The sequence below is a fragment of the Cryptomeria japonica genome, chromosome 8, assembly GCF_030272615.1.
Source record: "Cryptomeria japonica chromosome 8, Sugi_1.0, whole genome shotgun sequence".
Taxonomy (NCBI): domain Eukaryota; kingdom Viridiplantae; phylum Streptophyta; class Pinopsida; order Cupressales; family Cupressaceae; genus Cryptomeria; species Cryptomeria japonica.
The window spans coordinates 507073922-507091015 of NC_081412.1; the positions used below are offsets into that span (position 1 = coordinate 507073922).

The following is a 17094-nucleotide window of genomic DNA, read 5'->3' on the forward strand; positions in this document are numbered from 1 at the left end:
AATTATTTTTAAAAAATTCAATAAAATTCAATACCCTCATCCTTAAGAAGAAAGAGATCGATTCCATGTTAATTTTTTAGATCATTAGTTTCTACAATACCAAATTCATAAGGTGTTCTCTTAAATTTTAGTTTTAGGATCAAATATTTTCTATCAAAGGTGATCTCTCATAACTAGAAATTTTGTCTACTTGGTAGAAAAATAATTGATGTAGCTATCTCTACTCATGATATTATATAGTCTATTGAAAATGTTAGAAAGGAAAGTATGTTTTTCAAGTTAGATATTTCTAAAGCTTATGATTGAGTTTTCTAGACTTATTTTTGATGTGTTGAGAAAATTTGGATTCCAACATAAGATTTTTTGAAGGATTCGAGAGTACGATTCTACTCCCAAGTTTTTAATTTTAATAAGAAATGTCAGTAGATTTTTTTTTAATAGTAGTAGAGATCTATCATAGTAAGATCCCTCGTCCACCTCTTTTCATTTTTATGGCTTAAGTTTTAAGTAAGAATATTTAAATTTTTATCAAGAATTACTCTAATTATGAATTTTAAGTTGCCTCTTTGTTGACCCCCTCCTGTCTTCAACAATTTATGGAATATACCATTCTGTTTGATAAGTCTTCTATTTAAATACTTTACTAAGTATTATATATTTTTTCCATAACTTTAATGATATCATAATATAAATAAAATATCTTACTCTTATTTTACTTATATTCTACATAAACTTTTATTAGACCTCTCAACATACTGATAATTACTTGTTTACACTTATTTTACTTATGTTGATAGGTCTAATACACTTATTACTTATTTACACTTATTAGAACCAATTGTGAATGCCACTAGGTTATAATGTGATGGGCTTACTTGGTTGTCGAGAAAAGTTCAGGGAATTATTAGAGGTTCATTGACAAATTCTTAGAAGATGGGGAGCAACTTGGACATCTACAAAATGGGTATAATAGGTTGAACTTGCCTCGTCCTAATATCCTAGTAATTCTTCACATTATGCAATACTTTACTTTAGATGTTCATTATACGAATAATCATAGATCATATTAGACATAATGAAAGGATTAATGTATCATTTTATTTGTTTTCCTCTCTACAACAATTCATTGAAAAAGGAGCTTCCCCTCCCTACATCAAGGCTTAATCATGGCCTTGTATAAGTATGCCTTGGCTATGGAGGTGTGTGGCATCCCTACTATCAAATTCCTGGACAATCCCCAACCTCCTACCCCTTTTATATAAGAATTGGACTTATTGATAGTGAGCCTCATTCTCTTGGAAAGGAAAGTCCCTTAGGTAAGAAAGAAAACAACAAAAAATCGACTCCTCCCCGTACTACTCTTGAAAATGAATTTCTCAAAGTGACACCTAAAAAGTGGAAAACCTCTCCTTTTCTCCCGGGGTCTTCTGAGTTTTGAAAGACTAAACAAAAGGTTTAAAAAATAAATTAAATTTAGTCGAAGACAAGGAATATGATAGGAAGGGTAATGAAAAGAACAAATAGGAGAATGTATCTGCGTCTACTTTGTTGGATGGTCAAAGGTCTGCCCGCTTCACTAAGGCAACCTCAAATGAGAAAGGGGTGTAGATTAAGGGCAAAGAAATGGTTGTTGAGGAGGAATCTAAGATGTTTTGTCCTCAAAAGAAGAATTTATCCTTGTTAAAGATGATGATAACGAGGAGACTAAATTTGATGATGACTATGAATAGGATATGGATGATGAAGAAATTCTGGAAGAAGATATTAATCTTGGTGAGAAAGATAAAGAACAAGACAAGGATGATATGGAGACTGATGAAGATATGGGCCAATTTGGGAACAACCTTCAGCTAGAGGAAGAAGAGGAGAACACCCAGAATAATATTAATTTTACTGATGGTTTTAAAGTGTACATTGTTGATTTTTGTGTTAGAATGGGTAATATTGAGTCGAATTAGAGGGGAGTAATAATCAAAAGATTAGAGAAATGGAGAATGCTATTAATTCTTTCATTTCAATTACTAATAAAATTTGGAAACAATTGGAGAAGAGTGGTCAGAGTTCTGAGTAAAAGGAAGTAGGAAAAATTAGGAGCAAAGTGGGCAAAGCTGGATGGAAATAATCTTTTGTTGCATTTCAGAAGGATTGAGAGCTTATTTCTGCTCCCAAAAGATGATGTTACCTTTTATGCTAGTTTATAGACTTTTGTTAGTTTTTTGGTTTAAGTCGGCGTGTCTAGTTAATCATAGAATATATAGTTATAGTATTAATACTTTAGACTATTGTTTTGGTATGTTAAAGGGTAGTTCCTTATGGAGTTTCTTGTTGAACAACTTGTTTCTTTTTGACAGTTGTTTTTGGCTTTATTGTTGTTTCTAATGGTTTACTAATTTGAACTACTAATTTTTTATGGGATCAAAACCTTTATGTGCTTATATAATCAAAAACAAAAACAGCATATATATTTATGTTTTCTTTAATAAGTTTTTTATATTTTTTCAAAAAAAGATGGATGAAATAGTCACAATCTTAAAATGTGGATGGGACAATAGCCTAAAGCATAAAATCATAAAAGAAAACTATTGAATATTAAAGAAGGAGGAAGATGCTGATTACAATTTGCCCCATATATAAAATTTAATCAATTAATAATTAAGTTGAATAATATTCTAATAAAATTAAATATATATTATTTAAATTATTAATTAATTGATATTCAATAAATTAAAAATATTAAAATATTATTCTAAATTAAATTTGTCATATTATTGTTCATATTCATATTGATAAGCTGCGGTGATAGTGATCTTGTGATCAAGATTTAAAACCCAATTCATAACTCTAGATCATTTACTCTTTTAAAAACTCTTATTTTATTAAAAACAAATATGTAGATGTATATAATTTTGGTAAGAACACTTCAAATTCACACGCGTATATCAGTAAACACTGTGTTCTTCCTAATGGACCAATACACGTCATGATTTCAATCATCAAAGCATACACCTGCGTAACTGTCAAGGAATGCGGCAAGATTATGCTCCGTAGAGCGTAAATTACTGTAAAAATCATGCCTGAATTGGGAGTAAATAAAAGGCCTGTAACGTCGTGGATGATAGTCGTCAACAAGCTCCTCTGGAGCCCATATTTCCTTATCATAAGGAAAGTGTACAAACCATGGCACAGATAGCCGATCCTTCCATCCCTTATAAACAACCCGATGCTCTGCGCTGCGGAATCTGCGGTTGCTCCATGCCTGTACCAAACATAATTTTATGTCAAATTAAAGGAAATACACAATTTACAGTAAATAGGTTTCTTTTCAAAGATTCACACCTTAAGACAGTCGCCTACGTTGACAATAAAGGAAGCAGATATGGGCTTGATATTCAACCACTTTCCTTCACTGGATCGAACCTGAAGGCCCCCTTCAACTTGGTAGAGGATTGTAAAGCAAGTGAGATCAGTATGTGCAAACAGGGCCTCTTCCTCCTCTGTGGATTTTCCATTGGAGAAATAGTGGAGTAAACCCATGTAAGCTAAGCAGTCTTGGAAATCAGAACGGTAGAAAGTTTTCACGTCCAATCCGAGGCTCGCAAGAATGAGTTTACTGATCTTCTGTTGGAAATCTGCCATGGCAAAGGTGTATGTCCCAATTGTCTCGCTGCCATATTAAACATTACAGCTCAATTATAAAGAACAAGGCCGTGGAATCAAAATATGTGTGGAAGATAACCTATGAGAATTGTTTTAATAGATATCTGTAAATCAAATAAGTGTGTAGATGTAAAATCATATTGGTAAAGTTCATATGAGATTGAAGTTCAGAATATCAAATATAGAAATAAATATAAAGCTATTAGACAGTATAGAAATTTTGGTTTAATAGTATATTTTAAGTTTTGAATTTTTTGAATGATTCATCTGAAATTATATTAATTTGTTTGTTGAATTCACTTGTTAATATGATTTCAGATGAATTATCTTACTAAATCAAAGTATAGAATGGGTTTGTTTAAATTTGCCCTAAAAAAACAAATTTATCAGAACTTTTGATTTGCCTTTTTTAGAATAATTTGGAAGATAAATCCTTGACAAATCAAAACATGTATCAAAGATAACCTGTCAGAAATTTTCTAATGATTGTTTATAAAACAATATTATACATATTTTTAAAAAGTAGATGAATATAAAGTCAAATGGATTGAGAAATAAAGAACACAAAACATAGAAACAAACACAAAATCAACACAATTAAAAGATGATCAAAGATTTTTGGTATAGATAACTTGCTTATATGACTCATCTGAAATTTGGTAACTTCTTCAATAAAATTTATCTATTAATATGATTTCAGATGAATCATTTAATCAAATCAAAACACTGTTTAAACCTGTGACAGTAATGAAAAAGAAGAGGATCCGTACCAAAACACTGTTTAAACCTGTGACAGTAATGAAAAAGAAGAGGATCCGTACCAGAACTTTTGATTTCCCTTCTCTGGCCATATTTTGTAAGACAATTCCTTGACAGAATCTGAATGAGGCAATTTCAGGATGCAGAAGCTCTCTTTTAATGATGAACGGCTGTAGCTCTCAGGTGGGTTGGATGTTGTGGCTCTTTCTTTAGCCTCTGCAGGCATTGCAAATAGTTCCTCGCTTATGTTCTCCACACTCTGAAGAAGATCTGTTGGAATTCCAGAGTTGACAACACGAAAGAATCCCCATTCTATGCATGCTTCTCTCACAGTGGCCACCATGGGATGATTTTGAAGCTTGTCCAGGCCGCCTCCTTCCTCACAGTCTAATGGAAACTGTGACATGTCAATCACAGGGATATCAACTTCAATTTCCAGGGACGAAGGCATGGCAAATCAATGATGGCAACGCAAGATTAGAAAAGCTGTTGCCTGGAATTTCATTCAAATAGACCTAATCTTAAATAAGTCTTTCAACGGGTCTAGCACGTTATAATGAAAGTGCCAGGTATGAATGTTTGTTCTCGGAAAAGTCCAAACCACGTGATAACAGAGATTTTTAATGGTTTCCCACAAATAATCTGATTGCATACATACAATAGATTTCTGTTAGATTGCCACCGAAAGAATTTTTTTTTGGGAAATTTGGCATTACGTGAAGGTTCAAGAGTCTGAAAAGAATAAAAAGCTTTGATGTTAATCACATTAATTTGATAAAAGTGGTTTTTCCATAGTTCCTGTGCGGCCCATTCTTTTTCTTTGAGATGACATCTTCATGACTGTAGCCTATTTAATTAGACTAATTTGATAAAGAAGTGCCTCAAGTTTTACAGTTTCCTGTCAGAAATATTGTGCCTTTCTGTTTGGAAATTTGTATAATCGTAGCCATATTATTGGTATCCATTGGATGCTTGTTCTTTTCTTCGCTCACTTCATTATCATTCGGTCAATAATCTTGTCGTCTAAAATTAATTTTCCTATTTCATTTTTTAAAATTTGATTATGTTAGGAATTGTATCTAGTTTTTTTTATTGTTGAGTTCATTATCAAATAAAATTTAAAAATCTGGTCAATGATCTTTTGGTCCAAAATTAATTTTCTTATTCTTTTAAAAACAATATCATTTATCTATTTTCTTATTGATTCATATTGGAAATAGTTAATAAATTTTTTATTCAAATTTTATTATATTTCAATGCATTAAATTCTTGTGATAAAATTTCAACTATATCAACAATGTAAGTCATATTTAGATATTAATTTGAGGCTCAAATTTCAACTTTCTTAATATTTTGTTGACGAGTGATTGATAATAAATTAATACTGAAATTAATTTTATCTTCAATGAAATCTTCTTCTATAAATCTGTATTGTTTACTTTTAAGGTATTTGATCTTCTTGAATAACATTATTAGTGCCACTCAATTCCATAAATTTAAATATGACAAAAATAAATTTAATATCTTTTTTAATATTAAAAAAAAATATACAACCTTTTGAAAACATCTTGGAGAAAGTCTTCTCAACTACTTTTGGCACCTAAATAATAAAGTATTTGTTTACCTATAGACTTACATAATTAAAAGGAGGCTATAGTCACTTGTGGTATTGAATGGCTATGATGATAACACATTGATTATTAGACATGGGATAAGTCATAATTAAAATAGGTGGCTTTGTACTCTAACATATATATTAATTTACTTCTCTTTTGTTACAATTGGTCGTGGTTGTGAAGTTTCTTAGCAAAATATTGAATCTCAAGAAAGACCATAAAGCAAAAAGTTGCCTTTTTCATTAAATCTTGGAATTCGATAATAATTTTGGTCTTATCATATAGATATTCTTGTTTCTTTAAAAAGGAGAAGACACTTGGATGCAAATCATATAGACCAACTAATCCTAATGCATTAACAAGATGGAATATTGAAAAGGATAAGACACTTGGATGCATAAGTTCATTATTATCATTTGATTTGAATTTTCATATAATTTTGGTCTTGTCTATCTAATGGAAACTATTATTGAAAATTTGGTCTTATCATATCGATATTCTTGTTTATTTTGGAAACCTTTCCCATGAGATAATTCCATACTAGTTTTCTCCATGATGCATAACTATTTGAAGTTGGGAGTTGAATTTGATATTTTCCCATTGCATAACACAAACCAATAAAACTACTACAATATTACCCCCCAAACTACTCAATCAAGAATCAACCTATAAATATATGATTTGACACTTTATCCTTATTGTGTTTGTAGGTGCTAGATGCCAAAAACAAGAATGGGATCAATATTATAGATGTCAAATTTGGCCACAAGATCAAAGTATAATTGTTACATAGAATGGGATCAATATTATCACAACACTATATATTATGGGAAAAACTATGCACTTTTAAAAAAATAGAACCCAAAAATGTTACCGTAAGAGCCCAAATGAAGCCTTGAAAATTCATAAAAATGAGGACTACTCAACAACACATATGAGAATTTGTAATTTCTTGAAAAACTAGGAACTAAAATAAAAATAAAAACCAATCCCACCACTATGAAGAGAACAAAATTCTACCCCAAATAAAAAAAATGAACTTAAAAAGGACACAAGATGATTGGGTTATGGGTCTCTCAAGTTCACCTCCAAAAACCAAAATGTAATACCTTTTCTTCCAATAGATTACTCTTTGATTTATCGCCAATGACATAATCTTTATATATTTTTCCAAATTATTCTCTCTAATTGGTTGTTAATGGTGGGTGACCTTAGTGACTAGCATGGTAGGGTTGACTTTGCACAAACAAATATGAAGGCAATGCGAGTCCATATTTGTTGCTAGTGGGTATGTCATAGCCTACTATAGATGAATTACTGTAGTGAATTTTATATATTTTTAAATTAAAAATTCTTTTAAAAAACTATTTTAATCATAAAGAAGATAAAGGGAAATTACGAAGAATGTTTTAAAACGTTCCATGAAGCCATGAGAAAAAGTGGCCCATCTATAGAGTGGTTTCAACGGGAATGACTTACATGGAATATGGAAAGAGGCAATGCTTCTTCTCATGAAGTTCATCACCTTAGACGAGAGGTTCAAATGCTTCCATTCACAACTTTACCCATGCTCAACCATTGAAGGTATGGGTGAAAATGAATAACCCGTATTGGCCTTTCTCATCTATTTCTCAATCTATAACTATGGCCAAAACCAAAGGTGTTCTTCCCCTGCACTAGGAGCTTATCCTTTAGCTTTATAATTTTCATCTAATTTTAACCCCTCTAGTGGTCTGAATTATAATCCTTCTAGGCCTACTTTGTGCATTAAGATTTTAGACATCTGAAAGAGAAAAGAGACCAACTCCGCTCCTAAACCTAAAGGGACCCCTACCCAAGTTAACCCTAGTGGAATGGATAAATCCAAAAACCCCTCGACCCTTCCCACTGTTGTAAGCATCATTGAAGAGTTGAACTTAGAGGAAAATGCTTGTGAGGATTCTGCCTCCTCTTGGTCCACTAGGTCAAAGTGGACCTTGAACAACTCTGTTAACAAAGCGGGTACCCCTTCTGGCCCTTCTTTTGGCTCCCCCCACACCAGCGAATACACTAAGAAAATGGGCATTCCTTGCCTTTGCAAAGAAGGTTAAAGAACTCTATGATGACTACAATAAGTAGGAAGCTATTATCCATTGGCTTTTGGGTCAACTTAATGTGGTTAAAAAGAAAATTAACATATAGGAAGTCCTTTCTAAAGAAAATTCCAGAGCTTTTAGTCGAGCAATAGAGGACAAAGACTAGAGAGTTTGGGAAGTGACTAAAGATTTAGCTGAGAATTTTAATAAATGGGAAGGAATGGAGGAGGAACTGAAGGGACTCTGTGAGAAGATTGACCAAAAAGAGGATAGGAAGGAATCGATGAAGACAATTGAAGAGATTCAAAGTAACCAAGTGTCCCTCAAAAGAAAAATGGAGGAAGTGATTGTGCAGAACAATTCAAAATGTTTAAAAGGAATTTGACAACTCTATAGGTCATCCAAGAGGACATTGAGAAGAAGCAGGCTCAAATAAGAGGTATTTGGATTCTTCTCCTATTACTGGTTTGGAGGCATTGGTATCGATGGTGAAAGTGAATATGGATTCACCTACTATTTTGTCTGGAAAATAATCCAACGAATAACTTTCCTTGTCTGTTAAGGTGAAGGCTATGAATTAGGAATGAAAGATTGAGAAGCCTCCCACCAGATAGCCTATTAGTTTGTGCCTTCAATGAGGGTGGGTCCATGTATTTTTTGTTTTATTTATATTTAGTCGGATTGTCTATCGGGTCAGTGCAAGAAGCTGAGTCCACTTTTTGGCCAAAAAGTGGAAGTGTTTTCCCTGATTTTTCAGGTTTTGTCTCATTTGAGCTTAAATTTTGAAACACTTGGAGATTGAATCTTGGAAAAAGTCAGCAATATAAAAGATATCCCTCTAAGTCTACTTTCCAAATATGTAATTTATTTTAATACCCACATAATAAAAAATAAATTTTTGAATGGAGTTCTAAAAACTATGTTTTAAAAATGTCTGTTTCAGGACCATACCATGCATGTGTACGACCCACACTTTTTGACACAATTAAAATTATTTTCTCAAACCGTTTTGGGAAATGGTTTGTAACACATTGAAGATTGATGAGCATATTTTTCTGTATTTTTTTCATAAATTATTTGTTCTAATTAATTTTTTAATGACCATAATTATCTTTTTCAAAATTTGATGTGTACGACCCACATAATTTGACGTAAACTTAACATTTTTTAATTTTTTTTAAATAGAAAATAATTTTGTGTAGATTGATGACATATAATTTTTTTTTCAAAATTCATTAAAATAAAAAAGTTATTAAATTAACAAAATTAGTTAATATTTCAAATTTATGGACCCAATTTAGTATAAATTAAATGAAAAATAGTTAAAATAATCAATTTTAAATAAATTTACATATTTATAATCTAGACAGTATAATCTGAAATGGGTTTTAATTTCATATAAAAATTCTCTAATTAGGGGCACATAGACTATTTCAGAAGTTCATATTTGTGCTTTCGTTCATGGAGATTTGAATTTGCAGGTGCATGTCTCAGGTGTGGCCATCCCAGGTCTATCCCGGACCTAATACCAAGGCAAGTGGTAGGTTGTGGAATCAACTTCTACAGAACGGGCCCCCGTTTACGAAATGGGAGCCCGTTCCTTTTTTAACCATTGGTTTTCGGAACGACCCCCCATTTTTAAAATGAGGATTCGTTATATAAATAATCGGTCCCCATTTTGAAAATGGGGGCCCATTCGTAAAATTACCGTTACTGTCCAAAAAAAGGACAAATTGCATCAATTTACCAGATTATCATTGGAATCCGTACTGACAAACATTTTTTACCAATTTATCAATTTACCAGATCTGCCTATAAGTTAATCCAATCAGCATAAAAATCACACAACTCTTGTCGCTGTCTATGAAATTGATCTAATTGAGAATCAATTGATCTAACTGACTCGACAATTGTTTGCATTGATTTTGCAAACTCTACAAGAGAGGGGGGGGGGGGGGGGGGGGTGATTGGCTCATTTTGGATTGAAGTAATATTTTGTTCAATAACTTGTTGTAGGTTTTCATTAATTCTTTCTCTTAAACGAATTTCATCTAATCTAGGGGGTGGAGGAGGAGGGGGTTGCGGTGGGGGATTTTCACCTAACAATTCATCTATGTCAAACACATCCATCATAACAAAGAGCTCCTACATATATAAAGATATACATGAATTATATACAACTCTATGTCAAAGAAGAATCTATTTTAGTTTAAAAAAAAACATTTATAAATAGTAACATTTCTATGTTATTGAATGAGATACACATGAAATATAATATAATATTGAACTTAAAAAAAAATACATGTACATACTATTGAATCTTTAAATATAAAATTTGCACACAAAACTTAATAAAAACCTTCATTGAAACTTCATAAATCTATTATATATTCAATTCAATCCATTCATTTCTTGTGAAATGCATTAACTATTAAAATCAATATAAAATATTACATACATGAACTTGTAAAAAAAGTAAAATAAGATAAAAATATATAAAGTAATTTATATAATAAATAATTAGTCACAATTCTAGTAAACATGTTGAATTAGTACTTTGTGTTGGAATAGTAATAATATATTAGATGGTAACCTCTCTAAGTGGTCATTTACTAAGTAAACATGTTGAATTAGTACTTCAGTGTTGGAGATGAATAAGATGATGAAGTTGGCAATTTGAGAAAATAATGTCATGTCATGGCTTAATAGGTCCTATTATGGACATATTATGCTATGATGACATAATAGGTGGACTATTATGCAATGTCATGGCATAATAGGACTTATTATGCTGTCATGGCATAATAGGTCCTATTATGCTGTCATGGCATAATAGGTCCTATTATGCCAGAAACATGATATAATAGGTCCTATTATGCCATGCCATGGCATAATAGGTGCATAATTGGTCCTATCATACCATGACATGGCATAATAGGACCATAATAGGACCTTTATGCTATGACATGGCATAAATGGTCCTATTGTGCTATTTCATGGCATAATAGGACCTATTATGGCATAATAGGACCTATTATGGCATAATGGAACCTATTATGCCATGACAAGATATAATAGGACCAATTATGGACCTATTATGCAATGTCATGGCATAATAGGTCCTATCATACAATGACATCACATAATAGGACCATAATAGGACCTTTATGCCATGACATGGCATAAACGATCCTATTGTGCCATTTCATGGCATAATAGGACCTGTTATGGCATGTCATGGCATAATAGGACCTATTATGCCATAATCATCCCTTAACCTAGCTACTTGTTCCTTATCATCCTTGTCATCCTTGTCATTTCAATAACCACCTTCTAAAAATTGTCATCCTTGCTTCTTTTTTGAGTTGTCAAACTTCTCTTCATCTAACAATTATTCAAGTTATGCTTAATTCTCTAGCTCTATTAATTCTTTCATTATTTTTTTAAGTCAAAATTTCATCCATCCTCCCACCTTATTTCTCTTTCCTTGATTCCTTCTGAATATTTTCACCTGATAACTTGCTAAATATTTCCCATCAAAGTTTGAGAATTAGAATTTCCTTCGAAATGGTACTAGGTATGAATCAAGCCTAGACTTTGATATCTAAAATTTGAAGAGTAATGTCAATTACCTAAGGTTATACATTTGAATTTCCCTCTTCTAAAATGAATTTTTAGTTACCCCAATGTCCAGTAGCTCAAATTGTGGTTTTAATTATGGATTTTGTCTATCCATGAAATTTAAAACATCTCGCCTATTTTTTTGACTTCCCATAACCCACTAGAATAGCCCAAAAGGCCACATAGTCACCTACAAATGATCCAAGGCACTATAAAGGTACCAATAATTAATAGTGGTAACTTTTGTATTGCCTAATGAGGATTAAAAACAATTTTGGTACATATGTGATTTAAGGAATTGGAATGGTGGCTTGCTAGAAGTGGTTAAATTTTTTCGTTTATTTGTTGAAAGGCCCAATACCTAAAAAAATAATTCCTAGAAACATTTAACCCAAGTCTCACAAATTCAAAATTGAAAGTTTCAAAGTCTATTTGAAAATTACTATAGTGGATCAAATCTTACTACAAGTAAAGTCTTCTTGATGCCTCAGTAGTTTTCACTATGGATTTCATGAATTCGTTGACTATCTTGCATGTAGATGGTGATGTGATTGGTGAGAAAATTAATATATCTTAATGGAAAGATCTTGATAGTTCTAGTATGGTTTTTGATATCAGGATTACATTTTTGAGACAACACATGGTGCAACATGCAGCATTTTTTATAATGGCATAATAGGTCCAATTATGCCATGACATGGCATAATGGGTCCATAATTGGTCCTATCATACAATGACATGGCATAAAAGGACCATAATAGGACCTTTATGCCATGACATGGCATAAACAGTCTTATTGTACCATTTCATGGCATAATAGGACCTATTATGGCATGCCATGGCATAATAAGACCTATTATGCCATGATGGCATAATAGGTCCTATTATGGCATAATATGGTCCTATTATGCCATGATGGCATAATAGGTACCATGTGACATGTGGTATGATATGACCAACTATGGACCTATTATGCAATGCCATGGCATAATAGGACATATTATGCCATCATGATATAACGTGTCCTATTATGCCATGACATGGCATAATAGGTCCATAGTTGGTCCTATCATACCATGACATGGCATAATAGGAACATAATTTGCCATCATGGCATAATGTGTCCTATTATGCCATGTCATGGGTCATGGCATAATAGGACCTACTATATTCCTATTATGCCATGACATGCCTTAATATGACATGATGGCATAATATGTCCTATTATGCCATGACATGCCATAATATGTCCATAATTGATCCTATTATGTCATGTCATGGAATAATAGGAAAATATTTATCAAATCTATAATAATTTGACTATGTCAATGGCTAATTTTAATGAATATTCATGTTTTGAAGGTATCATTAAGAAATTAGAGATATTATACAAGAGGAGAGAATTAAATCCCTCTAATATTGGTGTATAAACTACGAAGCCTTTGATTTACCAAATGGAATATCTAAGTAGGGTCTTCATGAATGAGGACCCTTGAGGTTTAAATTTAGAGCTATGGATGACCTTGACCTTGGTAGCCCACCACTTCCATGTGTAAGAATATATGCGTTAATGTTGAGTTCACACCATTAGGGTGAATGAAGTTACAATGTTAGGACTTTTAACATAGAGGAAGAGCACTTGGTCAAACAAGTTGATAATCATTATAAAGTGAAAGAAAAAAAGGAAAAAAACTATTGAGATTGAGACAAAAAATTTATGATAACTCATACACTAGCATCTCTTTCATAATCTTTAATAGACATGATTACGCATACGTTAGTTAACATTATCTATGCTCGATAGCATATAGTTCATTTTCTTTATTCGACACATTTGAGAGCTCATAGTTTAACTTTATTATGCCATATCATGGTATAATAGGACATATTATGCCATGGTGACATGACATGTCCTATTATGTCATGACATGCCATAATAGGTCCATAATTGGTCCTATTATGCCATGTCATCACATTATAGGTCCTATTATGCCAGGACCTATTATGCCATGACACATGCCATGATATTTCGTTTTGGTTTTGGTTTTGATACATCCATTTAGTTTCGATTTGGTTTCGATTTGGTTTTGGTTTTGATTTCCATTTAGTTGCGGTTTTGTTTCAATTTGGTTTTGGTTTTGATGTTTGTGAGATATCTTGTATCTTGTAAATTTGATATTTTGTTTTGTTAACTATCTAGATTTGGTTTTGATTTGTAAATTTGTTGATTTTGGTTTAGGGTTTAGGTTTAACTATTGAAGAATATTTCAAATCAAAATTAGGAATTCACAAATGTAAAAACAAATTTACTTATAGGCTACTTTAAAAAAAAACTTAAATAATACCAAAAAAACTTAAATAATACTCAAACAACAGGAAAAATATACAAGAAAATTAAAAAATGTGAAAATGGATGATCGAATGTGTACCTGGGATAGTGGTGGAGGCTTGAAATGGAGTCCACAGCATGGGGGCCCATTTTTTATCTCTTTTTCTCACTACAATTGCAGGTAAAAATGACAAAATGAGCCCCAAAAAATGGGTAAAATCGGATTTAGAAACGGGGGCCTGTTTTTTAAAAATGGGATCTCGTTTCCTTTTCAATAGGGCCCCCGTTTGAGAACAAAATGGGGGCCCGTTTAGTTTCACCTCGGGCCCCCTTTAATTTTTTCCCTGAGGGCCCGAAGCAAAAATAGGCCCCCGTTTCTAAGAGCGCATTTTCCAACGCGTAGACTTCTGCCAATTTGTGATCCATTACCTTCCACTTACCCTATCTTTGGGTTTTGTGGCGTCTGGTTTTGGGTGCCCACTAGTTTTTGTTCCTTTTTGGCAATTGGCACTAGGGTTTTGGGCTCTCACTCTTCACGAGTCCCATGATTTCTCTCACTTTTTTGTCTATGTAGTGGTTATGTAATGGCTTGAGCTTCTCCTAGTTTAATCTAATTAGAACGTAACATTTTTTTAAAAAAAGGTCACCCATGTTGTGTAATAATGATGGTTGTGCAACTATACAATAGTGAAGGAGGCCAAGAAATTTCCTCAGGTCTAGGCCACTTACTTGGATTTGGATGATTTGATAATTGATATTAGAGATTTTGAGCCTGCTAAGAGCAATGCTAGGGTCAATATTAATTATAGGTATATTTTGGATCTAGTAACCACCCCTTAGCTTCAAACCATCATAGATCTAGCCTTCGATGTCTGATTTGGATGAAATGAAAGAAAAAAATTATTTTCTCAAAATTTTTGAATCCAATGGTGAACTTATATTTTCACTAAAAGCTCTAATTTTGACCTTCAATATAAAGCCACAAAGAGAAACCCACAAAATGCACCAATATTTACAACCTAGATCTCTTAGATAAGACTAAAAATAAGTAATATCACAAGCTCTAATACCATTTAAGAGCTGGTATGGAATGCTCTATACCATGCAAGACCGATTGAATATTATTGACACCCAATATCTAGGCACTCCATGAAAGCATAAGAGAGATCAATAGTAAAAGAATAATGTTATTCTATCAAGGATGCAAATGATACCATATAATTACGTGACACGTGTTGTGGTTACAAAGGGGAACCATTGGTTATATAGGCCAAGGTGAACATAGGATGACATAAGACTCTGACATGTTTCTTCATATAATGACTTGAGACATAAAGTGATAACTTATCATCCACTTAAGGTAGAAAAGTGATTACTATCCACTAAAATGGGAAGTTTCATAAATATTCCCTAAGTAAACTTAAGTATCATGTGTGATTAGAACCTAGGTGTTAAAATTTCTAGGTACAACACTAGGTACAATACCCATTTCACACCAACAGATCAAATTACAATAGAAGACTTTATCTATAGTGCAAGGGGGGCCAACTAGAATAAAATTTGCTCTCTATAATGTAGCCATGCAACCAAGAAACTATGATTCTTAATGGAAATCCACCTATGTAATATTATAGGATCTTAGATGATGAACTAGAAACAAAAAAATTCTTTTAAGCACAAATTAGGTAGGTACAAAGAAACTAGGTCTTGAAAACTAGAATATATAAGACCCAAATATAAAAGATCCCATATATTTAGAAAGGGAAAAAAACTCATGGGAAAAAAATTCCCTCAAAAAAAGAGAAAAGGAAACAAAAGTGTACTAGATACAACATAAATAAATCTTTGAATGTTGTTCAACTACTTTGGGTTATAGTACGCTAGGAAGAATCTCTAGATTCTGTCAAATAAGCATCTCTAGAATCTCATGTAATAGAAAATGATTTATCAAAAAAATAATTACAAGAGTATTATTGTCCTACTACATAGAACCTTTATATCCTTCTAGACGAATAATTTTTGAACTCTATGCAAGAACTATCATAATTGTAGTATTCTAAATAAGAAATCGAGACTCTATGAAGAAAGATGTAATATTTGATATACATCTATCCTAATGTGCTATAAAACTAGGGGTATGTGCAAGATCAAGGGGGGCCAAAAAGTGGCAATAGAAAAAAAAAAGTGCTTTCAACCTTTCCAAACACGCCAAAATCCACTTTGACTTTTTGTTTGGGTCGGGCGAAATTTGAATTTGGTTTGGTAATACCAAACCAAATCGGATATCCGATAATATCGGATATCCGATTTGTGATGTCACTATTGTGATGTCACCAATGTGATGTCACTAGTGTGATATCATACTTTTCAAATCGGATATCCGATTAAATCAAATATCCGATTTTATCAATATAAAAAATATAGTTTAGTAAAATGGCCATAACTTTTGCGTTTCTTATCAAAATTTTGATTTTTTATAGGCGTTGGAAAGGTAATTCATAGACCAAAAATTAATTATAATTATTTAAAGTTAGTCCTTCAATTTTAAAACTTTAAATACTCACAAATTTTGCATACAAAGTCTCCTTTTTTTTCCTATCACCTCCTTTATCTATCACTTGTCTATCTATACTTATATAATATATTTTATATATCTCTTTGTTCTCTAATTATGTCACTTATTTTCTCATTCCATGTAGATAAATAAATTCCCAAGTTACATGCATCTCTACATATATCTCCATCTTTCTATTCATATCTCTTCCTCTCCCACTCCATCATTGTCACTCCTTATTTCTATATTTCTCTCTAATAATCTCTCTTCTCTCTATTTATCTCCCCCCTTTACCTTATCCTACCTATACTTATATATTACTTGTCTCTATCACCTCCTTTCTCTCCCTATCTTGTCCTCTCTCTCTCTCTATATCCCTATAGATCTATCTTCATGTATATTTATATTTAATTATCTCTAAATCTCACTTATTCACTCCATCTCTCCCTCCATTTATCGTACTCTCTCTATCATGTTCTATCC

General features: G+C 32.3%; 1 protein-coding gene across 1 annotated transcript; it reads right to left on the minus strand.

The window, feature by feature from the left end:
* Positions 1–2914: 2914 nt before the first annotated feature.
* Positions 2915–4897, minus strand: LOC131071131 (probable 2-oxoglutarate-dependent dioxygenase AOP1). The gene is made up of 3 exons (XM_058006840.2): positions 4479–4897; positions 3337–3664; positions 2915–3256 (listed from the first exon to the last, which is right to left on the minus strand). Exons 1-3 carry the CDS (start codon positions 4865–4867, stop codon positions 2987–2989), a joined length of 987 nt encoding a protein of 328 aa, XP_057862823.1. The 5' UTR covers positions 4868–4897; the 3' UTR covers positions 2915–2986.
* Positions 4898–17094: the final 12197 nt, after the last annotated feature.